The sequence below is a fragment of the Trichechus manatus genome, unplaced genomic scaffold (assembly GCF_000243295.1).
Source record: "Trichechus manatus latirostris isolate Lorelei unplaced genomic scaffold, TriManLat1.0 scaffold00044, whole genome shotgun sequence".
NCBI classification, from domain to species: domain Eukaryota; kingdom Metazoa; phylum Chordata; class Mammalia; order Sirenia; family Trichechidae; genus Trichechus; species Trichechus manatus.
This window is the reverse complement of record NW_004443980.1, coordinates 12,753,129-12,778,776: the sequence shown is the minus strand read 5'-3', so window position 1 is coordinate 12,778,776 and position 25,648 is coordinate 12,753,129. Positions and strand designations below refer to the sequence as shown.

The 25,648-nt window shown below is 41.3% G+C and overlaps 1 protein-coding gene across 2 annotated transcripts in view; it reads right to left on the bottom strand.

Annotated features, from left to right (window-relative positions):
• The window catches only part of EPSTI1 (epithelial stromal interaction 1), a 128,344-nt gene that overhangs the window by 100,381 nt on the left and 2,315 nt on the right, over positions 1–25,648 (bottom strand). For both annotated transcript variants that reach the window (XM_023731611.1, XM_023731612.1), the window contains exons 2-5: positions 9,419–9,477; positions 7,141–7,224; positions 2,930–3,003; positions 2,143–2,226 (exon numbers count right to left, since the gene is read on the bottom strand). In XM_023731611.1, coding sequence (XP_023587379.1) covers positions 2,143–2,226; positions 2,930–3,003; positions 7,141–7,224; positions 9,419–9,477 — 301 coding nt within the window. The remainder of the gene's footprint in view (positions 1–2,142; positions 2,227–2,929; positions 3,004–7,140; positions 7,225–9,418; positions 9,478–25,648) is intronic.

The window sequence follows — 25,648 nt, the reverse complement described above, 5'->3', positions numbered from 1 at the left end:
AAGAAAATGTTCTGCATCGCACTTTGGTGAGTGGCGTCTGGGGTCTTAAAAGCTAACGAGCAGCCATCTAAGATGCATCAATTGGTCCCAACCCACCTGGAGTAAAGGAGAATGAAGAACACCAAAGACACAAGGAAAATATTAGCCCAAGAGACATAAAGGGCCTCATAAACTAGAGACTCCATCAGCCTGAGACCAGAAGAAGTAGATGGTGCCCGGCTACCACTAATGACTGCCCTGACAGGGAACACAATAGACAGTCCCTTATGGAGCAGGAGAAAGGTGGGGTGCAGAACTTAAATTCTAGTAAAAAGACCAGACTTAATGGTTTGACTGAGACTGGAGGGACCCCAGAATACATGGCCCCCAGACTCTCTATTAGCCCAAAACTAAAACCATTCCCAAGACCAACTCTTCAGACAAAGATTAGACTGGACTATAGGACAGAAAATGTTATTCGTAAAGAGTGTGCTTCTTAGCTCAAGTAGATACATGAGACTAAATGGGCAGCTCCTGCCCAGAGGCGAGATGAGAAGGCAGAGAGAGTCAGGAACTGGTTGAATGGACATGGGAAATCCGGGGTGAAAAGGAGGAGTGTGCTGTCACAGTATAGGGAGAGCAACTAGGGTCACATAACAATGTGTATATAAATTTTTATATGAGAAACTAACTTGAATTGTAAACTTTCACTTAAAGCACAATTTAAAAAAAAAAGAAATTGTTTCCAAAGGACCACAACCACCACAGCCTCCACCAGACTGAGTCTAGCACAACTAGATGGTATCCAGCTACTATCACTGACTGCTCTGACAGGGATCACAACAGAGGGTCTCGGACAGAACTGGAGAAAAATGTAGAACAGAATTCTAACCCACAAAAAAAGACCAGATTTACTGGTCTGACAGAGACTAGAGAAACCCGAGAGTATGGTCCCTGGACACCTTTTTAACTCAGTACTGAAGTCACTCCTGAAGTTCACCCTTCAGCCAAAGATTAGACAGGCCAATAAAACAAAACAAGACTAAATTGGCACACCAGCCCAGGGGCAAGGACGAGAAGGCAGGAGGGGACAGGAAAGCTGGTAATGGGGAAGGTCGAGAAGGGGAGAGTGCTGACATGTCATAGGGCTCACAACCAATGTCACAAAACAATGCGTGTATTGTTGAATGAAAAACTAATTTGCTCTGTAAACCTTCATCTAAAATACAATTGAAAAAAAGAAATTGTGTTTCCTTCACTTATAGCTGCAGCATCATGAGTATCATGAGTCAACTCCTGTCCCCAAGCCTCCAATACCTAAAACCTACCACGGCTTAGGACTTTGTGTAAAACAGGAGTAGGAGTGCAGATACAACACTACATTCTTTATTCTTCTCTGTCAGATGAGCATCTTTAAAACATTTTTTCCCAAGCCCCAGAAAGTGTATCAAAACTAAAAACATCACTTAGAGGTTTAGGATAGATGATGTCACCAATACTGAAATGCAAATGCATGTTCTTTTATCAGTAAAGGAAGCAGGTCTGCCTATGCCACACTCATCCTGGAATGTTAGGGTACAAGTATGGCGGTGTATCACTGATTGCCATTGTTACTCAGGGCTCTGCTTTCTGGCCAAAACCGTTACTACCTTGATCACTCACCCGAGAGAGAAGACAGTGTGGTGACTAAGAGCCCCAGCTCGGACCAGTCGGCCGAGGTTCAAATCCAAGTCCTTCTGCTTACTGGTTGGTTACCCTTGGAGTAGTGATCTACCCTTTCTGTGTCCATTTCCTCACTTATAAAACTGAGTAATGACAGTATATATTCCATAGAGTTACTGTGAGGGTGGAGTCCCTAGACGGTGCAAACAAATAACGCCTTCAGCTGCTAACTGAAAGGCTGGAGATTTGAGTCAGCCAGAGGTGCCTCAGAAGAAAGGCCTGGCATCTTGAAAAATCTGTCATTGAAAACCCTATGGAACACAGTTCTACTCTGGCACACATGGGGTCGCCATGAGTTAGAATCGACTCAACAACAACTGTTCTGTTTTGTTTTTATTGTGAGGGGTAAATGAGTTGGTATATGGACAATGCCTAGAGAAGAACCTGGCACATGGTAAGCGCCCAGTAGATGTTAGCTGATCATCCTTTCTATCATCTTACCTTCTCTCTCTGAATTGCCTTCATTTTTCGGATTGCAGCTTCCTCAGCCTCCTTCTTGATTCTCACAGATTCTTCTCTTTTTAGCTAAATTGCATTGAGATTACAGAGGACAAAAACCAGTTACCATTTTTCAGTCTGAACCTCTGGAACACAAAATTACGATGAAAGGCAAATTACAGTATTGTTGGTGCTATACCTCGCCATGATTATAGGTTGTTACTTCAAGCCATTTAGATCACAGAGAATGGCCAGGCTACACACATTTCTTGCCCATGAAATTTCTCTCTTTGCTTTTCTTCCTCAGAGTGTGTCTCTCTCTCTTTGTCCCTCTCTCTCTTCCTCTGTCTCCCGTTCTCTCTGCCTCTGTCTCTTTCTCAGCTGGGAGAGAGGAGGTTGGATAAATCTTCCTGATTATAAAACTCATAGTGTTCATTGTAAAAATCACTGAGCGTCTTAAATCATTTTTTTTTAATACCTCCATAACTGGCATGGGGGTAAACAAATCCACATTCTTGGAACCAAAACATTCAAAACACAGTAGACAGTTAAACTAGGAACAAAAACAAAAATGCATTCCCTTACTCGAGGGTCCTGCGAGTGTGAATGAGAATTCTAGGTAGTCTTATCCACTTCTCCCTTCCTGATTTCTTTGATTTCGAGAGTTTCTTTTTGCAGCTGGTTTAAAGGTTTTATGCTTGGGGTAAAGTAACTGTATTATTTCAGTTCCTTGAAAGTGCTGGTACTCAGATTCCTTGCCAAAATTAAACTTGAAGAGTTAGATTCTGACCTTTTGCTGGTATTTAGATTGCATCAGTTGGAGCTGTTGTTTCTGCCTGACTTCAGCTTCTGATTGGCTTCCACCTAGAGGAGAAAAACAGGCAGGAAGGTGAAGCTTGAGTATTAAGCTGAAATGTCAGCCATCAGAGACTAATTAATACAGGATCAGCCTACAACGAGTTTCTTTAACACTTTTATACCCTGGAAATAAAAACATAACCAGTTTTCTTAATAAGACATTCAAAAATATAATTACTTAAAAGAGAAGAAGTTGATTGAAAGACAAGGCCAAGTTCCTAACTGAAGAGGACAATCCTACCAAGGTTTCTCAATCAGGCAGGTATTAGAGTTTTCACTTACATTGAAATCATACCGGAAGGGCCATGCTAAACGATAATAGTACCAGTCTTCCAAATTCTAGAACATTCCTCCTGCTTGAATATATATGACCATTCCTTAACTTAATAAAGAAGATGATCAATGATGCTTACATTGCTTTTCTTCTTTAACTCTCCTGCCCTATGTATGTTCAAGCAGCAAGACTCAGGATACCCTCAGGAGTCTTGCCACTGAACAAGTGTATAGTCTTTATAACCTAGCATTTTAAGAGTACAATGAAAACTGTCTAGTTAGTAATTCACTATAAATCCATGCTATTTATCGTTCTTTCTTTAGGTAGTCGAGACAAAAATATGGATGTTAGATGATTTGCTTGCTTGCTTTGGAACCTAAAATAATTTGAGGGCAGAAATCCTCACAGCTTGACAATCATCTAAGAATTATTGCTCAGGGATTTTTCTCAGTGTTTCTGCAAGCTTGGTGTGCATATTAGAAAGATTCCTTTAAAATAATCCTCTGGTGCTTGGGTCACTAAAAGTGTCAGTTATCTGAAAGATTCACTCTCACAGAAGATGCATTAAAATAATTTGCATTCACTGTAGTTTTTATAATTGAACTGGTAAAGATACCACAGGGACTTTCCTTTGATTTCCAAAACATATATAAGGCCTGTCTGGTTGGGGCCCTGTAGTCTCTGTTGCAGGGAGGTGGGGGAATGGGAGAGAAGCAGTGAGGATTATGGAAGCTTTTATCAAATGTTACAGTCACTTTCAGTATCTCTTAGAATCTTTCTAAGAGTTTAAGGGATTGAGGAGTAGGGAGGAGTTGATATTAGAAGAAATGGAGAAAGCCAGATGTCTAAAAATTTGCAGGTTTTGTTGCAACTCATCTCAAAGTTTAATACATTCTAGAATTTTCTTTATTACTCCCTAGCACCTTTTCTCACCTACATGCTTGACCATTCCTAGATACTTCCTATAACAGCAAGTTGCAATGAGACTCCCGTCTTATTATGACTGAGGCCCCCAGACAACAGATGCCAACAGCTCCAAATTCCAAAATGAGAGTTTTGGTTCCCTAAGCAGGATCTACGAAAGAGGTAACTGAGATCTAGTTTAGTCAACCTTAACTAACAAGCCACCTTCAGCCTATACAAAGAATTAGCTAGGTCAAAACCTAGTTGCCATTGAGTTGACTCCAGCTCATGGCAACCCCATGTGTGCCAGAGTAGAAATGTACTCCATAGGGTTTTCAAAATGCCTGATTTTTCAGAAGTAAAAGAAAGCCAGGCCTTTCTTCTGAGGTGCCTCTGAGTGGACTCGAACCTCGAACCTCGAACTTTCAGTTAACAGCTGAGTGCATTAGCTATTTGCACCACCCAGAGATTCTGGACAGCTCAAAGCGAGGCAGAAATATGAGGATGATGAGGATGTCTCTGTGAATTCCAACGTTTGTGTGTGTGTGTGTGTGTGTGTGTGTGTGTGTGTAGAAAGCAGATCTTCACTTCAATACAAGCAAGAGAGGTTTAATGAAAAGTACTTGGAGAGCACAACCTGTGTCCCCAGGAGAACAAGGGACTCAGTGTTACCCATGCCTGGACAAGTCAAAACGTAAAAGCGTGAGACTGTGGCCAGTTGGGAAACGCTGGTGGCGTAGTGGTTAAGAGCTAAGGCTGCTAACCAAAAGGTCGGCAGCTCGAATCCACCAGGTGCTCCTTGGAAACCATATGGGGCAGTTCTATTCTGTCCTATAGGATTGCTATGAGTCGGAATAAACTCTTTGGCAATGGGTTTGGTTTGGTTTGCTAGCCAGTTGGCTACTCAGATGGGTGATCAGGAGGAGGTACCGTCATGCAGATGGCCTGCACTCCCACAGTTTATGGAAATAAAAAATGCATGAGTGTTTTTTATATTCTAGGGTAAGTCACACAGAAGAGAATGCCAATCTAAAGCCATCTTAAAGGGACTTGCTCGTAAGGGCTACCTAGAAGAACAATGGAGCCCTACAAAGACAATCTACCGAGAACCAATGGTGACATCAAGAACTGGCAGCAGGACAAGCTAATCATCTGAGTCCCAGTATCCCCGTTTATAAGGTGGATGAAACTAATAACCATAGGGCTGGCACCCATAGGGCTGGCAACAGTTTAAATGAGGAAGTGTACGTAAAGTGCTTGGCTTAGTAAATAAGAGTGATAGTTATTATTAGAATGTAAGCTCCACGAAGGAATACCTGGGTGGTACAAATGGTTAACATGTCCGAGAGGTTCAAGTCCACCCAGAGGCACCTCGGAAGAAAGGGCTGGTAATCTACTTCCGAAAAATCAGCCACTGAAAACCCTGTGGAGCACAGTTCTCCTCTGACACACATGAGGTCGCCATGAGTCAGAGTCAACTTGACAGCAACTGGTTTTAAGCTCCATGAGGGCAAGGACTCTGTCTTGCTGGAAGTGCTCAATAAGTATTCATTGAATGAAAATTAAAAGATTTTTTTTTTAAAGAAAAGAAAAAGCTGCCTGAAGAAAAGGTATCATCTCTATAGGGAAATGCAGGTCAGAGATGGGTAAGTGGGAAATCTGAAGAATTCAAAGAACCCTGAGAGAGAGTGAGCAGTAAGCATGCTCCAAGGCATGAAGAACTAGGGCCAGTGCACTACAGATCCTTGCCTCTCCCACTTCCCCTTTGCCCTTTGGCCCTGTGGGCGGAGGAATCAACAGAGAAAAATCTAGCCACACCCCTTCCTCTTGCTAGCTTCCTACTGAAAAGGGCCTGGGCTAGAGCAAGGGAGAAGCTTTACGATTCTGTTAGTAATGGAGATTTAACCAGAACCTAGCATTAATTACTGAAATGAGACGGTTTCAGCCTAGAATTCGCTGGTCCACTTTACTATTTGAGAAAAACCAAAACAGATCGGGGGATTCTGCTCTAACTTCACCCAAAGAGCAGGGTGAAGAGCCACGTAGCCAGTATGAAGAGACCAGTTGGGAAAGAAAAACTCTATTTCCCGATTGTCAGCTTGTTCGGCATAAAAATGACACTTCAGGTTCCCTCCTCCAGTGAGATGAGGTGGGATGGCTGTCATAGCACTCTTACTCTTCACTCATGAGGTGATTTCCAAATTAGCTTATTTTAAAATTATATTCTGGGGGAAAAAGAGGTGCTTCTCTGAAACTACCGTGATAGTAGGTGGCCCCTGCCTCTAGACCCATTTGTGTTAACTACATCTGTGGACCATGTGTCCAGCCCTTGAAGCCCTCAGCTGCTAAGACAGAAAAGGAAGACATGACATGACTGATTCCCACTCGGTAGCGTCCGCTCTGAATGATTCAAACACCCCGCAGAGGCAGTCTGGATCATTCATCACCCCAGCAGCACGCGCTCCAGAGGCCCAAAGGTCTCCATCTTTAAAAACAAAAACACAGGTGACTTTTTCCTTTATACCCACCACTGGGTCCCCCGCTCACCCTCACTGCAGGTTTGGAATGGCCTCTCCATTCCTATTTTTTTCACATTAGCCTTTCACTGCCATGATTAATATGTGTGTGATCATTTTTACTCCCATCCTGAAGAGCGCTCTAACAGGGCATACACAGCGCCCCAGGTAAGCTTCCTTCTGAGTTGAGCATCTCAGGGGCTCTCAATTATTTGGCGATTAAGCCATCACTTTATTCCCAGATAACTGTGGCATCATATGCTTGCTACTTGCAGAAAATCAGAAGCAACAATATACCTGCACACTGTCAGCTTTAAATGCGTTCTATCCCAAGCAGCACAGTGACTAAACAACCTATAATGCGCATTCAAAGACAGCCACGTGCAAGGTGCTAACAGGATCCAGGGGTGGCCCTGCCCTCCCATTCAGGGAACTGGTTTGCTTGCTTACCTAGCTGTCTTGGCACCAGGTTAACTGGTTTAGCTCTGTTCTGCTCCTTCCATTTCTCCAGGTCTTCCAACTCTTTCTCAGCAACTAGACCAGAATGAGAAATATCAAATCATCAGTTATTAGAAGTTGAAAAGGAAACTGGTTCCTTCGGAGCGTAAGAAAGAGACAACCATTAAAGGCCAATTAACTACACATGGGCATAATTAGGCATGACACCTAGGCCAGAAAGACCGCCATTCAGTCCTAACCTCCCAGGGTCCCCTGGCCCGCCCCTGTGTCCCTTTCACCCCACAAGTCTGCAGAGGCTTCAAATTTGAAAAACCAAACGAAAACCAAACCAAACCAGTTGCCCTCAAGTCAACTCTAACTCACAGAAACCCCATGTGTGTCAGAGAATTGTACTCCATAGCATTTCCAGTGGCTGATTTTTCAAAAGGAGAGCACCAGGCCTGTTTTCCAAGGTGCCTCTTGGTGGACTCAAACTTCCAATCTTTCAGTTAGCAGTCGACCATGTTAAATCAAAGTTTAGTTTTCCTCCTATTTTGGTATTCTTCAAACCAAATTAATTTGGAAGGTTTCCTATAGAAAAATTGTACGAAACTAAAATATCAATGTGTCAATAAGAAGTTTTCACATACAGGTTAAACATGTATCCCTACAAAATTCTGATGCTGATTTGACTTTGCTTTAAATGTTCTCCCAAGCTGACTGAAACTACGAGGCATGAAGGGTCTGTGCTGGGAGCATTTTGAGACCCTCGGCAGAGCCTGCTCCCCTGCAAAGCAATGCACATTCTGCAAATATTCACTCTGAGGGACAGCAGGGGGCACCAGAGAGTTACTGTTCTGTTCTTCCCCTGCATGCCCTAATCTTCACATTAGAACTGACTGCCTGGTCAAAACTGTCCATTTATAACATTTTTAAATTATGGTTTTTATTTCTGAAACATCTCCAAGTCCAAACTGACAACACCGAGCCTTGAATTTCTGTAAAATATTTAAATCGAAAGCTTCTAAGATGCCAGAACCTTTGGGGTCCTGTACTGAGCCAACTGTAACCCCTAAAGTGGGGACCACCTGTCTGGTGCGGACTCTTTTCTGTTGTGCCCCAATGTCCATCATGAATGACAACATTAAATTTCCCACCAACAACCTCATAAAGAAGGAGAGCATAGAATCAGTACTAGCCCCACAGCTGGGTGTCCGACTTAACAATCCTCACAATTTCTTTGTGAATTAAAGAGCTTTAGTTCTCCTTCCAGCTCTAAAATATCATGCTATGCCTTTAAATGGCAGCATTTATATCTACTGCACAACTTTAATTAAACACAGTATACACCTACTGGAGCCCTGGTGGTACAGTGGTTAAGCACTACAGCTGCTAACCAAAAGGTCCACGGTTCGAATCCAGCAGCCGCTCCTTGAAAACCCTCTGCGGCAGTTCTACTCTGTCCTGTAGGGTCACTATGAGTCAGAATCAACTTGACAGCAATGGGGTTTTGGTTATACACCCACTAAGTACAAGAGGCACAAAAACGGAAAGACATGGTCCCTGCCCTCATGGAGCTTATAATCTAGAGAAGGAAATTGAAGTATGCAAATAAAAACAGCTGAGGATAGACTCTTAGAAAATTATGGGAGCACAGAGGCTACATAATTCCATAGAGGAGGGATAGGGTAGATCAAGGAAGGGACAAATTATTTCACGATCTATTTAGTATAGAACTAGTCTGCTTCAAAAGTATTCATGGTCCCATGAAAAATATCAGCAGTCAGCCCAACTTTATAGGGACAAGATAGGTATTTCAGAAACAGGCGTGAAATTATTTAAGCTGAGTTCTGTTAGTAATGTGTTGTTGTTGTTAGATGCCGTCAAGTTGATTCCAACTCATAGCAATCCCATGTGCCAGGGTAGAACTGCCCCATAGGGTTTCCAAGGCTGTAAATCTTTACGGAAGCAGACTGCCACATCTTTCTCCCACAGAGCAGCTGGGGGGTTCAAACTGCTGACCTTCGGTTAGCAGCCAAGTGCTTAACCACTGTGCCACCAGGGCTCCTGTTAGTAATGTAGAGAAACAAATATAGAAGTATTAACAACATAATAATTTTTAAAGGTGTAAATAATGCTACTAAAGTTAAAAGGGGAAAAAAAAAAAAACCGTGGTAAGATCTGGTGAGTCTATACAAATGAGAAACTAAAAATATTTCACACCAAAACAAACTGTACTCCTTAAGAAGATGCGGAACATTCTGAATGGTAAATGAATAAATATACGTACTCCTTCGTAACTGGCTTCTTCGATTTTCATTTGGTGTTATCAAGGTGTATGCGCCTGTGCTAGAATGAAGAGAAGAAAATGCTTATTTCGTGAGAAAATACTAATTCATATAGCCAAACAAGCCTATTTGACTGGTTTCGATTCTGACTCATGGCAACCCTATGTGTGTGAGAGCAGAACTGTGTTTCATAAGGTTTTCAGTGGCTGGTTTTTTGGAAGTTGATCACCAGGCCTTTCTTTTGAGGTGTCTCTGGGTGAACTTGAACCTCCAACCTTTCAGTTAGCAGCCAAGCACATTAACCATTTGCACCACCCAGGGACTCTACTAATTCATATAAACCATCAGGTATTCTTCCTTCTAATATACTCGCCTTATCATCACCACCATCAAATAGGTACCATGGAAGATAAGAAGAGTAAGACCCAACCATGCATCTGTCCTCCAGGAGCTTATGATGTAATTGTCAACATAAAACAAACGCATATTGCCAAGTACAGAAATATAAAGCAATCAAAGAAGAGTGACAAGTGACTGCTTCACGTTGGCTCTTGGTAGACTGTCTTTGTAGGACTCCACTGAGCCTCTTGCTGGCCCTCATGTGCAAGTCCCTTTAAGATGGCTTTAGACTGGCACTCTCATGCATGTGACCTACATCACTTCCAGAGTAGAGGAAACACTCATGTATCCTTTACTCCCATTAACTCTGGGAGTGCAGGCCATCTGCAATACAGCCACCTCCTCTTGAACACCCTCTGAGTAGCCAGCTGGCCACAGTCTTGTGCCCTTAGATAGACAGCTATCATCAAGTCAACTCCAACTCATGGCTACCCCATATACAAGAGAAGAAAACACTGCCTAGTCCTCCACCATCCTCATGCTCACCAATAGTCAATCCATCTCACCAAGGGTCTTGCTCACCCTCGCTGGCCCTCTACTTCACCAAATAGGATGTCCTCCTCCCGCGATTGATCCCTCCTGATGATGTGTCCAAAGCAAGCGAGTCAGACAATGATCTTTTGTGATCCATAAGGTTTTCAATGGTTAATTTTTGGAAGCAGATTGCCAGATCTTTCTTCCTAGTCTGTCTTAGTCTGGAATCTCCACTGAAACCTCTCCACCATGGGTGACTCTGCTGGTATCTGAAATACTGGTGGCATAGTTTCCAGCATCATAGCAACATGTAAGTCACCACAGTACGATAACTGACAGATGGGTGTTGGCTTGTGCCCTTAGGGTTTGACTTTTCTAATCATGGGTCCACTGGGCCACTCATTTGCCTGGGGACACAGTTGAACATTAACAGGAGCTCAAACTGGGGAATCAGGGAATGCTATATAAAGAAGGCTTCCTTTAAACCAAAACAGTCTACCCTAATAAGGTTCTGGGAAGCAGTTAAAATACCGTGGACTTGTGAGGGCAGGAACTGTGCTTGATTGATCTTTGCATGCCCTGCACCTGGCACAGTGCCTGGCACGAAGTAGTTGCTTGATAAATATGGGCTGAATTGAATGAAACTAGTCTATTAGTCTGCGGTGGGGGCTGATTCTTCTCTGAGATGATCCATGTGGCCCCACAAGTCGCATGAATAGAAGAGCAAATATATAGCTCAGCAACAGAATACAGCATGCATGTGGGTACAGTTTTAGGGAAACGCTGTGGATAAACACAATCAGTTTTCAAATGTAGGTTTTTTGGAAAAAAATCAGATGCCCTTAGAAGTCTCTCTTCAATGCAGAATGTACAATTTCAAAGACCAAATTAGCAAAGACTGAACGGTAGAGGCCAAAAGTGCTGATTAACAGAAACCATTTCCTCCTTATTTCATTATTTTCCTAGCAGTGCGTCTTCAGCCAGCTTCAAACTGGGCTTTAATTTTAGACTTGTAAATGTGAGGTGTACAACCACCTTTGCATGCAAATGGGGCTGCTGGATGTCCAATTACCTAATGTAGATCAGCAGACGTGGCATGTGTAGCCTAGGATGCATACAACGTGACGAATACAAAATTAGGAGGCTGCTGCTGAAAATTAATCCCTTGTCCATTACATATTCTTTGTTCACCCTAAGAAAGACTTTTCACTCCTCAACTGCCAGCACTTAACAGGAGCTTGGGAACGGCAATTCTAACAGCAGCACCTGCAAACCTGGACATGATGCAACGGTGAGCCATTCTGCAGAGCTCAAAAGACAAAACACTAGATACTGAACTTAAACGCCAACCCATGAAATGCTGCACAAACTTCATTGTCTTCTAACGTTGTTGTACAGAGCTTCTCACCATACAGGGATTTGGCCATACCGCCGATGAGAAGTTCTCAAACTTTAGTGTGCACCAGAATTACTGGGGGCCCTGGTGGCACTGTGGTTAAGAGCTATGGTGTGCTACGGCTGCTAACCAAAAGGTCGGCAGTTCAAATCCACCTGCCGCTCCTTGGAAACCCTATGGAGTGGTTCTAGTCTGTACTATAAGATCACAATGAATCGGAATGGGCTCAACAGCAATGGTTTTTTTTGTTGTTATTGTTTGGAATCACCTGTGATTCAGTAGGTCTGGAGAGGGACCTGATAACTTGCATTTTTAACAAGTTTTCTGGGGATGCTGATATTCTTAATCTGGGGACCACACTTTAAGAACCACTACTATAGATCAAGCTGTCTTAGAATATTTGGGCAAAAAGAGAACTTAACAAAGTAACCAGTTGCCATTGAGTCCACTCTGACTCATGGCCACCCCACCTGTATCAGATTAAAATTGTGCTCCACACGATTTTCAGTGGCTGACTTTTCAGAAGCAGATCACCAGTGCTTTCTTCCGAGGCACCGCTGGGTGAACTCGAACCTCCGACCTTTCAGTTAGCAGCCAAGCACGTTAACCATTAATTACTGATAAAGGCACAGAACTTGTATCACATGCCCAAGATCACGAAGTATAAATTAAGCAGCAGTGCTGAGACTCAAACTCAGGATTTTCACTTAGACCAGCGAGTTGTCCACAGCTAACTTTTCAACTCAGTGTAAAAGGCATAAATTATGATTAACTTCAACTTCTTGATGGACTTCCAAGCAATGCAACCTATTTAATTAAGCACCTGTTATGGACTTGTTGTGTTAGAGTCTATGGAGAGTGAAGGAGAGACCAAAAAATGGATATAGACCACTTTAATGGAGCTTATAGTTTAGCCGAGACCCTGGTTTTTGCAAGCAGTTAATGTGCTCGGCTGCTAACCGAACGGTTGGAAGTTCAAGTCTACCCAGAGGCACCTCAGAAGAAAGGCCTGGCAATCTACTTCTGAAAAAATCAGCCATTAAAAACCCTATGAAGCACAGTTCTGGTCTTATGGAAATTTTGGAAAATACTTGGAAAAAAAACTCAATGGGGTTTCTTTCCAAATATTTTATTCTTTCCAAAAATTTATTTATAATATTTTCCAAATCTTTCTTTCCAAAAATTTATTCTACAATGTCGAATCTCATCAAATTGAAGTCTGACATTATACCTGAATCTTTAGTCTTAGGAATAGGACTTAGTCAATATTTGGCCAATGTGTCTCGTCTACGGATACCCAGATACAATACAGAGACACACATGAAAAGAGAGAAAAAACTACCTAGCCTTGAAAATTAGAGGCTTTTAATAGAAAGCATTTTAACATAACCCCTAGGCTCAAGGGCAGTGGTCCCAGAAATAAACATTTTACATTACAAAATGTCTCCATAGCATTCTTAGAAACATTTTATTGGCTAAAAATGCCAGATCTAGAACATTTTATAATATCCAGAAGGAAACATTTCCAAGTAATTGAGCTTCTATTTCTCTTAAATGTTGTGGGAAGAAGAGCTTAAGTCCAAAAAGTTGCTTTTTATTTTCCAGTATCATGTGGCAGAGTATCATGCCTTTGTAGATAACAAATATTCGCCCTTTCTCTCTTAGGTTTTTCTTGGCATAAATAGCAAGTATAACTTATTCATGTTTTCAGCCAATTAGTTTCAACCCACAGCGAGGACCTCTGCTGTTTTAACCCCATACCATTCCTTTCAACAGCCTTGACTCTCAAAGCTGCTGATCTAGACAAGCCCAAGCAACCTATATTTAGTATTCCGGTCATTTTCCGATTAAGCAACATTCAAGCTACTGAAATAAATGTGTATCTTTGGAAATGAGTTTCCTTAATTACCTTATTGAAATTTAATGAGCTATCTCAATTTGTAAGATTATTTTCACCTTCCACCAGCCTACATAAGTGATCTACGCTAAGCAAGAATATACAAAAGAACAGCCCAAGACAAGGAGAAGAATATTTTTCTGCCCCATAAAAGACAAACATCTATAAATGAAAAAGACATTTAAGAAATCTTTTTTTGGTGAGGTGTCTCTCGAGATGCGCGACCACTTCTCTTATTTACGTTCTTGCACAATTTTCATAACTTCTCATCAATAAGCACTCTATGGAAAATGTTATGTTGAAGTCATGAGAAATATCTTGGCTGGCTAAAGTATCACGTAAATATATCCCCTGGTGTGTACAAACTACACCAGATGTAATTTGAAGTTCTAACTGGGAACAACACTGATTTGACTGAAAAAAGGAATGCAGTCAACAGCAAAAATTCAGAAAGGTGTACAAGATTAGGTTATTATCGTACAGTTCCAAGCGTAATAGTATGCCACCTGAAGTCTGTTCTTGTCGGGTGCCATCAAGTCGATTCTGACTCATAGTGACCCCATGTGACAGTGGAGCAGAATTGCCTCATAAGATCTTCTTGGGTATAATCTTTACAGTAGCAGATCACCAGGCCTTTCTCCTGCAGAGGGTGGATTCAAACCTCCAGCCTCTTGGTTAGCAGCCAGAATACTTAACCATTTGTGCCACCAGGACTCCTCACATGAAGTCTACTGGCCTACAAAAACTTGGTTTGAGGTTTTCATAGTTCAAGAAAATCTTACCCTGCATGTATATAAACTGAAGGGAAGAAGGATTCTGGTTAATCAAAGGAACTAGACAGAGCTTTATTTTCTTTCCATACTGGTTTTTATTATATGATTTCCAATAGAAGGATCTGATGCTTACTATTTTTAGAGAGTATGGGATCAAAACTTCTGAGGTACTCAGGTTTCCCCAAAAGTTCTTTTTTAAACAACCAAACTCTCAAGAAAAAACATAAAACAACAAAAGCAGAAAACGACAAGATCAGGCTGAGTAACTATCCTTGACCTAAGCCCAGCAGACCAGGCCCAGCCCAGGACGCCACATCTCAGGTGTAGGAGGCCTCCTGCATTCTCTGTGGTCTCGGAACCTGCACAGCCACAACATTATTCTGACAAGAAATGATGTGAAGCTACTTAGTTCTCTAATCTGTTTAATGCATAGCTCCTACTAGAGTACTGAGTAGACACTCAGACGGAAAAGATAAATAAACAAACAAGAGGTTATCAGAGCTCCTGTAGATTTGCTAGCTTTGTAGAAACTAGAAAAAGGTAACACACACACACACACACACACCAGCATCACCATAGTTCAGGGAGATATGGTAAATTCGTGCAAATCAGAAAAGAGTGCCTGTTATTACAGGTGGAGGTAACCTCATCCTAGGGCATATGGCTTGATATACATTTCAGCCCCCAACCAACCACCAACACAGCTGGGAAAGTCGGCGCAATTATCAAGCTGCACAACCATGGGAGGTGGTCCTGAGAGATGTCATTTTATTTTTGTTTTTGTTTTTTTGCTTAAAAAATAAACAATATACAAACATTGGCTCAAAATGAATCAATGACCTACACAGTTGCAATCATTTTCTATCCCACTTTCACTTATAAGTTGTTTTTCCAATTTAATTAAACAAGTAGCATGCGTAATGCTAACTGGCTCCACAGTATTTCACAACATGTATGTGTCAGAATAAAACCATTCGCTTAACCGTTCTAGTTGTTTCAGCTGTTCACTATGATAAACAACCCTGCAGTATGAACAAAGCATAAAGCTTTGCACAGAGCAGCTTCCAGAAGAACACTTGAACAGTGATCTAAAATCAGTACTGTGAACAGGAATGTGAACTAGACTTACATTTTTCTTCCATAGATAATCCTTTTGGCATTTCCAAAATACTAGAGACAGCTTGATCGTATTATTAATTTCCGTTTTCATGCTTGATTCTCCTCCATTCTTAAACTAGAAAAGATGTTGGTCCTATTCAACATTCATTCTCACCTCCTCCTTACTAATAGAACTCGTATATTATTAGGGTTGACGATGTACACAATTAAAAGACTATAGTCCTCAACTGTCTCTATAGCTAGGTGCGACCATGTGATTAAGTTTGGGAAACTGAGAAGTGTAACTACAGGGGAAGTCAGCACAACTGGACTAAACCAAAGCTAAGAAATTTACTGAATACAATTAAACACTTCGAGGGACAGAGTAGCAGGGGTAGGGGTCTGGGGACCATGCTTTCAGGGGACATCTAGGTCAACTGGCATAATAAAGTTTATTAAGAAAATGTTCTGCATCCTACTTTGGTGAGTGGTGGCTGGGGTCTTAAAAGCCAGTGAGTGGCCATCTAAGATGCATCAATTGGTCCCAACCCACCTGGAGTAAAGGAAAATGAAGAACACCATGGACGCCAGGAAAGTATTAGCCCAAGAGACAGAAAGGCCCACATAAACCAGAGACTTCATCACCCTGAGACCAGAAGAACTAGTTGGTGCACGGCTACCACCAATGACCGCCCTGACAGGGAACACAACAGAGAGTTCCTCATGGAGGAGGAGAAAGGTGGGGTGCAGAACTCAAATTCTAGTAAAAAGACCAGACTTAATGGTCTGACTGAGACTGGAGGAACCCCAGAGAGCACGGTCCCTGGACTCTCTGTCAACCCGGAACTAAAACCATTCCCAAGGCCAACTCTTCAGACAAAGATTGGACTGGACTGTGGGACATAAAATGACGCTCATGAAGAGTGTGCTTCTTAGCTCAAGTAGATACATGAGACTAAGTGGGCAGCTCCTGTCCAAAGGTGAGATAAGAAGGCAGAGAGGGACAAGAGCTGGTTGAACAGACACCAGAAATCAGAGGTAGAAAGGAGGGTGTGCTGTCACAGTACGGGGAGATTAATTAGGGTCACATAACAATGTATGTGTAAATTTTTGTATGAGAGACTAACTTGAATTATAAACTTTCACTTAAAATACAACAATAAAAAAAAATTTTTTTAAAAGCTACAGCTAGGTGTGACCATGTGATTAAGTTCAGAAACTGAGAAGTAAGTGTAAGCCACTGAAAGGGACTTCTAGGAAAGTTCATTCAAATTGAGACTGGCAGGCAGACAGATAAAAAGAGGTTTCTGTTGCTTTCCCCCTTCATGGAAGGATTAATTGGTAGCTGGAGTTCAAGCAGCCATATTGGTCAATGAGGCAACTTGAATACCATAGACATGCCTCAGGAATGGCGGAGCAGAAAGACAGAAGCAGGCTGATGCGCAGTGAGTATAAAACCACCACATCAGTGGCAACCTGTTACTTCCTAACTGTACAACTTTGAGCAAGTTACTTCGTTTTTCTGGCTTTTTTTTTCTATAAAATGGGGATAACAACCATGTACCTCAGAGAGTATGGATATAATGTGCTTAGAACAACGCCAGGAAATGACAAATGTTCTATTACGACTGCCTATTATTTGTACTATATCAGCCCTAGACTACCTAACTTTAGACTTATTTTATATGAGATAAACAAAGCTGTCTGTGCTGAAGGTACCTATTTAGAGCATCTATTTTATTATATGTAATTATAATATACATATAATACATAACCAGAACACAAACTTGCTGCCGTCGAGTTGATTCTGACTCATAACAACCCTATAGAACAGAGCAGAACTGCCCCACATGGTTTCCAAGGAGTGGCTGGTAGATTTGAACTGCCAACCTTTTGGTTAGCAGCCTGAGCTCTTCACCACTGCACCACCAGGGCTCCATATATTATATATGTAATAACAAACAAACAAAAAAAACCCACTGCTGTCAAGCGGATTCCAACTCATAGTTCAATCCATAGAACAGAGTAGAACTGTCCCATAGGATTTCCAAGACTGTAATCTTTATAAAAGCAGACTGCCACAACTTTTTCCCACAGAGCGGCTGGTGGGTTCAAATCACCAACCTTTTGGTTAGCAGTGCTTAACCACTGCACCACCAGGGCACCTTTATATAATATAAAAAAACCTGTTGCCATCAAGTTGATTCCAACTCATAGAGACTCAGCAGACCCATATTTTATTATATGTAATGGAATCGAGTGCTGAATCACTAGTACTTCTCCATTTTCATGCTGTGACTGAATCCCTTTGCTGCATCTTCTTCCACAAATATGCATATAAAATTTAGTTTTCCTAATCGTCTTTTTAAATTTCTGGTTCTGGCCTTCCCTCTAACATCTATACATACTCTGATTCATGAGTCCCTGTGTGCCCTAGGAGTAATTAGAACCATTGCATGAAACAAGGTGGTATTGATAAATAATATCTCATCAAAGACTAATAATGAAGATCAAAGACTATAGCCTTCAGTATGAATTACACCTCAAAATAAAGAAAACAAAAATCCTCACAACTGGACCAATAAGCAACATCATGCTAAACGGAGAAAAGACTGAAGTTGTCAAGGATTTCATTTTACTTGGATCCACAATCAATGCCCATGGAAGCAGCAGTCAAGACATCAAACGATGCAATGCATTGGGCAAATCTGCTGCAAAAGACCTCTTTAAAATGTTAAAAAGCGAAGATGTCGCTTTAAGGACTAAGGTGCGCCTGACCCAAGCCATGGTGTTTTCAATCGCCTCATATGCGTGAATAAGGAAGACCACAGAAGACTTGATGCCTTTGAAATACTGAATATACCATGGACTGCAAGAAAACCAAACAAATTTGTCTTGGAAGAAGTACAGCCAGAATGCTCCTTAGAAGCGAGGATGGCAATACTCTGTCTCATGTACTTTGGACACGTTATCAGGAGGGAGTAGTCCCTGGAGAAGAACATCACCCTTGATAAAGTAGAGGGTCAGTGAAAAAGAGGAAGACCCTCAACGAGATGGATTGACACAGTGGCTGCGACAACGGGCTCAAACACAGTAACAGTTGTAAGGATGGCAGTGTTTCATTCTGTTATACCTAGGGTCATTATGAGTCGGAACTGACTTGACGGCACCTAACAACAACAAAGGCTAGTAAACATTCTTCCCCTGTAAATGGTAGCACAGTTCTAAGCCCAGGATTCCTTATTTTGCTTCTTATTTATTGAAGTATAATATATCTTTTATGGATGTATCTGCATGACAAACCTTCTTTTAAATTCTCCAAGTTTCCAAAAGATAAAAGGAACAAGGGGAGGGGAGATACAACAAGCTTTAGGATATTACCTAAAATTACTTTTTCCATAACTTTTTATCTTGAAAAATTTCAAGCCTACTAGAAAGATTAAAATATTAGTACAATGGAGACCCATGCCATTTACTTATATCCACTAGTTGTTACTACTTTGCCACATTTGCTTTCTCTCCTCCCCTTTTTTTTTTTTTTTCTGAACCACATTAAAGTTAGCTACAAAGGTCACACGCTTAAAAAAAAAAAAAATCCATTGCCATCAAGTTAACTCTGAATCATAGCGACCCTATAAGATGGAGTAGACCTGCCCTGCAGAGTTTCCAAAGCTGTAATCTTTAAGGAAGCAGACTGCCACGTCTTTCTCCCAAGGAAACAGCTGGTGGCTTCAAACTGCTGGCCTTTCGGTTTGCAGCTGAGCGCTTAACCTCTGCACCACCAGGGCTCCTCATTATCCCACAGACGTTACATATTATCCCAAAATACTTTAACATATATCACCTAAGAACAAAGACATTCTCCTTCTTAAACGTAAAATTGTCACACCTAAGAAGTTTAATATTGATGCAATATTGTCAAATATTCATGATTGCTTCCATTTTTTTTATGGATTCTTCCCACCTCTACCTTATCCAGGATCCAGTCATGGACTACACAGTCCTGTTGTCTGAGATGTCTCTTCTGACTCCTGTAATCTAGGACAGTTACCTTGACTTTTTTCCTCCTTTCATGACAGACAATTTGGAAGAGTCCAGGTAAATGGTCTTATAGAATATCTCATGGTCTGGATTTTTCTCATTATTTCCTCATAATTAGATTTAGTTTAAACATTTTGGGGGAGAAGTACTACATAGAAGATGTTAGCTAGGATCCCACTGTGACAACAAAGGTTGTTTCCTTGTCCAACTAAATAATATGAGATCAATTACATTTTAAAATAAAGATTAGAAATAGAATCTCTCTTCTCCTGCCTATAACTTCTACCGGCAGTAGAAATCAAAGGGCAAAATGGCTCTAAGATTTTCTACTTGGCATGAAAAGCCAAAAAGCGCAACTTACTTTAAAAATAAAGACCTCTTTATACTAAACTGTTTAACATGGTTATTTCAAAGGGTTGGAATTGCAGAGGGTTTTCACTCTCTATACTATTTTTGTAATGGTTGAGCTTTTATAACAAGCAGGTATGACTTTACTTTTTATAAGCAGGGAAAAATATTCCAAAGATTTTTAATAAAATGGGGAAATACTTAAAATAAAGATTTATTAAAGCAAAGCTCAGATTTATTTCAAGATTAGGTGGCACAGGATCTCCACACTCTCTAGCACCCTAGCAAAACACTATACCCGGTACAAGGCTAGACACTGAGTTTTAATGACAGTAAATGTCTTCAGTTTTACTACAAGACTTTAATGGGTTGCCTTTGAAGTGTTCATATTTGGAAAAGAAAATTACTGACATTACAGAACAAAGGAACCAACACTGGCTGATAGTCTTCTCCCTTCGATTGTTTTTCTTATGTTGAGCTTTTGTTTCAGATTCAAATACATTCTGAATAGATGCAATTAACCTAACAATACGTATAACCTTACGGCACTCCACTGACTTTGAAGTAAGCAACCTTACTGTGTAATTGAACTAAGTTTCTTTTTTCCTCATTTCTGCTATGCTTCTACTGATCATTATAGGTATTAAGTGTTTTCAAGCTTTCATCATCCTGTTGATTTATTGTTTCACTGTTTCAGCTATAAAAGACTTCTTGAAAAATGCCCACTCATTTCTGATGATATTGTATTTGAACAAAAATGATTGCTCCCCAAAACTTGGCCAACTACAAATGCATGCCATACGGAGGAGCTGAATCTAGTTCTGAAGAGTTGGAAATTCATTCCAAACATGACCATAATTTCTACCGCCCTGCATAAACATGAAGGCAAATGTGATCTAATCAAACTGAAGTGTCTTTTCTTTCCATCCGCTGCAACAATGTCTTCTGTCATGCATAGAATTGTGCTTTTCAAGCTGTAGGTGGTAACCCATTAGTGGGTTATGAAATCAGCTTGGCGGGTTTATTTTTAATGAACAAGAACAGAAAATGTCACAGTGCATCACACATAATAAGAGTATTGTTTTGTGAAACTTCTGTTTCAGATATACATACCCTCGTATATACACATACATGTACTCTGTCATGATGGCAAACGAACTGCTCGCTAGAGGCTATGGTCCGAAATCTGGAAATCACTGGAAGGTAATAAATTGTTGAGGTTGCTCAGAAACAGTGACAGTGAGAGAATTGCTCTAATACAAGCCCACCAAGCCTCTGCAATTTGCAAAACGCAACAGGGCAAAGTGGATCCCCACAGAAGTTTTATTCTTGCAAATTACTTTTGCATCCTAATCTTTTAAAACTAAATAAATGTTGCATTACTCTTTCTGTATCACCCCTCTTTGTTGCTGTTTTTTGGCGTCATCAAGTCGATTCCAACTCATGTGACAGAGTAGAACTGCTCCGTAGGGTTTTCTTGGCTGTAATCCTCACAGGAGCAGATTGCCAGGACTTCCTGCTGCGGAGCTTCTGGGTGGGTTAGAACCACCCACCTTCTGGTTAGCAGCCAAGAGCTTAACTGTTTCGCCACCAGGGCTCCACTACTCAATTTAGCCTATATCATTTCTATTTTCTTGATGTGAAAATATGACAATCAATAGGAAATTAGCTAGCTACACTATCACTCCTTCTTCCAGCTCCATATCATGTTAAACTGCAGATGGTGGCAGGTAGTCTCAGGTTTGACACTTGATTCTTTGACTGAAAAAACCCACAAGACCTTGGAAAATCATTTAATCTCTTAAGACTCAGTTTCCTCATGTATAAAATGTGCAAATGTTTATTAGGAGGAGGAAATGCAATAATACATGTGACATGCTTACCGCAAGGTCTAGCACATGGTTAAGAGTTGGAAACATATGATCCAAATCTAAACCCGTTGCTGTCAAGTTGATTTTGACTCATAGTGACACTATAGGACTGAGTAGAACTGCCCTGTAGGACTTCCAAGGCCGTAAATCTTTACAGAAGCAGACTGCCATCTTTCTCCCACAAAGCGGTTGGTGGGTTCAAACCACTGACTTTTTGGTTGGCAGCTGAGCGCTTAACCACTGCACCACCAGGACTCCTTTCACATATGAGCCACTCATAGTTCTTTGGGTTTCAGTCTCTCAGGAGTACCCAGTTTAACTATTCCAGGTCACAGCTAATTTACCTTACTCTACCACAATACTGCATTGCTTCAGAACATTTCTGATTTTAAAAATAAGTCAAACAGGCAGAGCTCTACTGATTTGTTGGGTATTAGAATCTGGTAATCACTGAGATACCTACCCAGCTCACTGAGCCATATCATTGTTGTTAGGACTTAAACTGTTGTTTTACAAACTTTCTGAAAGCTTATGAGCCTAGCCTGAAGATTGAGTTAAATAGCTCCCTAATGAATAACAATCAGGCTTCTATACAGTTCTGGGAAAATCTTGCACAGGCCAGCAGGGAATCTTCAAGCAAAAGTTGCCCAATGGAGGGGTTCCACATGGGCCGGGGATGGGCTGGCATGAGCAGCCTGCCCCGCTCAGACATTGGCTGGGGAATGCACCAGCACCCTGCCCCGCTCAGACATTGGCTGGGGAGTGCACCAGCACCCTGCCCCGCTCAGACATTGGCTGGGGAGTGCACCAGCACCCTGCCCCGCTCAGACATTGGCTGGGGAGTGCACCAGCACCCTGCCCCGCTCAGACATTGGCTGGGGAGTGCACCAGCACCCTGCCCCACTCAGACATTGGCTTGGGAGCGTGTAGAGTAAGCCTGCTCTCAAAGCAAAGGGTGGAGTGGATCCAACGGGCAGTTGCTGGCACTAGCAGTGAACTGAGCTCCCTGTAGTAGGTTCTTTTGAAGGAGATCTGAACAGCAAGCTTCCCTAGCTGCCACAGAGGCCATTAAAACTCCAAAGGACCCTGTAGATCACAGCTCAAACATCACCTCCCAGGAAAACTTTTCCTGCTCCCAAGACTAGCTCAGGCCCTGGATTTCTTTTATAGTACTTATAAAGAGTTATTCGTGTAATTATCTGATTAATGCCTGCCCCGACGATTAGACAATAAGCTCCAGAACAGCATCTTTTGCATTGAATAGTTATTTGTTCCCACATTTTTAATTAAGTATCCCGAGCTAGAGATCTTCTCTTATTACAGCGTTGTTGAGAGGATTGAAAAAGTTAATATATGTGGTGCTCTTTCACACAGTAAAGAATACGTAAGTGTGTGCTGCTATTGCTCATCTTTAAGCCTCTCCAGTGCACAATATAACCAGCTGTCATGGAGCAGACACCGACTCATGGTGACCCCATGTGTGTCATAGTAGAACTGTGCACCACAGGGTTTTCAATGGCTGATCTTTTGGAAGTAGATCACTGGGCCTTTCTTCCAAGGCACCTCTGAGTGGATTCAAACCAACCTGTTAGTAGCCGAGCATGTAAAACCATTTGTACCATCCAAGGACTCTGTGCAAGATAAAGTAGCTTACAAATATGTTAAGGTAAACCGAATCTGTATGTAATTATGTTAAAGTTAACTTCATAGTAAAATTCCACAACATGGGTTCATTTTCAGAATATCTTTTTATTCCTTTCAAACAACTCCAAGCTGAAGACCACTTCCAGGTATGGTTACAGACAAGTGTCTGAATAAAGTAAGCCCTATGGTGTTTTCAATCACCTCATATGCATGTGAAAGCTGGACACTGAATAAAGGAGACCAAAGAAGAATTGATGCCTTTGAATTATGGTGTTGGTGAAGAATATTGAATATACCATGGACTGTCAAAGGAATGAACAAATCTGTCTTGGAAGAGGTATAGCCAGAATGCTTCTTAAAAGCAAGGATGGTGAAACTACATCTCATATACTTTGGACATGTTATCAGGAGGAATAGATAAGTCCCTGGAGAAGGACCTCATGAGTAGTAGAGGATCAGTGGAAAAGAGGAAAACCCTCAATGAGATGGACTGGCAGAGTGGCTGCAACAATAGGCTCAGACACAGCAATGACTGTGAGGATGGCGCAGGACTGGGCAGTGTTTCGTTCTGTTGTACACAGGGTCACTATGAGTCAGAACCAACTAGACGACACCTAACAACAACAACATATTACTAATACCACAGACAAAAGCCTGTTGTCAAGAACTGGGTAAAGCTAGGTGAAAATCTCTTCCAGAAAAATCTCTGCTTTAGTCTGGTATTTAAGTAGATGTGATATAAGTTACTGTAAGGTGTTTATAATCAAGCAATACATTGAAACGGGGAATAAAAGATTACTTTGGATTAGAATTTTGTGTAAACTTTTTTCTTTTTAAATCTGTGTACATAGTCTACACTATTTAGGGACAAGATAAAATCGCCAAGTAATAACAATCAGGAAAGCCAATATGAGTAAACACAGTGAAACCTGTGAGAGCCGGAACTCGACAGGACCGCCTTGTTTTTCCAGGTCTCGCACGTTTTCTGCCTCTGACGGGGTGCAGTCTAATCACTTTTCTATCGCTCTCTATTAATGGAAAATATTAGAGTTTTCCTTTTCTGACAGGCTTCCGCCTTACACAGGTTCTGGCTTTCACAGGTTTTACTGTATTTGGAATTATTTACCTCCAAATATAGTCAACAACTCAGCCTTGCTTGAGGGTTTATGAGAGGTCTTCAGAAAGTTTAACAGACTGCCATAGATTTTTACTAGTGTATCTTATTTATAGATAAGTAGGTGTTTTACATCAGTGTGTTTTTACAAGGGACAAACTCCTGACTTGAGGGTGACTTAGCACAGTAGTCGGGCAATAAACATAGATAGTTGCCCTCGAGTTCGATTCCTGGTGACCTTATGTTCAACAAATAAGTGCAAATTGAAACGGAACACTAAGCTTCACTATTAAAGCCCTTAACGTTATTCTTCCTTTTTTCTTAAATTTCCATCAGAATAGCCTTCTAATTTCTCTCCAAATAAACAAATAAATAAAACCTTCCTCTGACTTTACTTAAATGGGTTCGATAGAGATGCTACTTGCCATTTAACCATTCTCTGTGGTTGCTCACTTCCATTAAAGGAGACAAGTGAGAATAAACAGTAGATCTAAGGGACTAGCGGAGATGTAAGAAGAATTCAGAGTGGTCCCAACAGGATCTTAGAAGTTAACACCTAGAAGGGAATGGATCGCAGTGCTCTGCTCACTATAACTGGTTCACGTGAAAAAATGAAGAGTTGTGGGAAAGATACCTGAGCTCTCCCCTGTACTCTCTCTAATGGTCTACTTGCAAATCTTCTTAGAAATCACAAAACAGTAGCAGGGAGGTCTTCAGGGTCTTTCAAAAAAAAAAAAAACCAAACCTGTTGACCGTCAAGTCGATTCCGACTCATAGCAACCCTATAGAACAGAGTAGAACTGCCCCATAGAGTTTCCAAGGAGCGCCTGGTGGATTCAAACTGCTGACCTTTTGGTTAGCAGCCATAGCTCTTAACCACTACACCACCAGGGTTTCCTCAGGGTCTTTAGGCCTGGATAATCAGAAAACTGCCCCTTTCTGAGTCATTTGGTCCAGCAAGATGATAAGGTAATTTATAACCAAATAAGAAAACAGAAGCAACTGCTAATGTTTATGAGATGATATGAGCTGGCAAATAAATGGGTATATCTAAGTAGATGCTTTTTAATAGAAAAAAAAATGACACGTAAATGGTGTTTATCATCAACCTAAACAAATGTCCATGTCCTCCATTACTATTAAATACTACGGCTTATACATTTCTAGGTTACTTGAA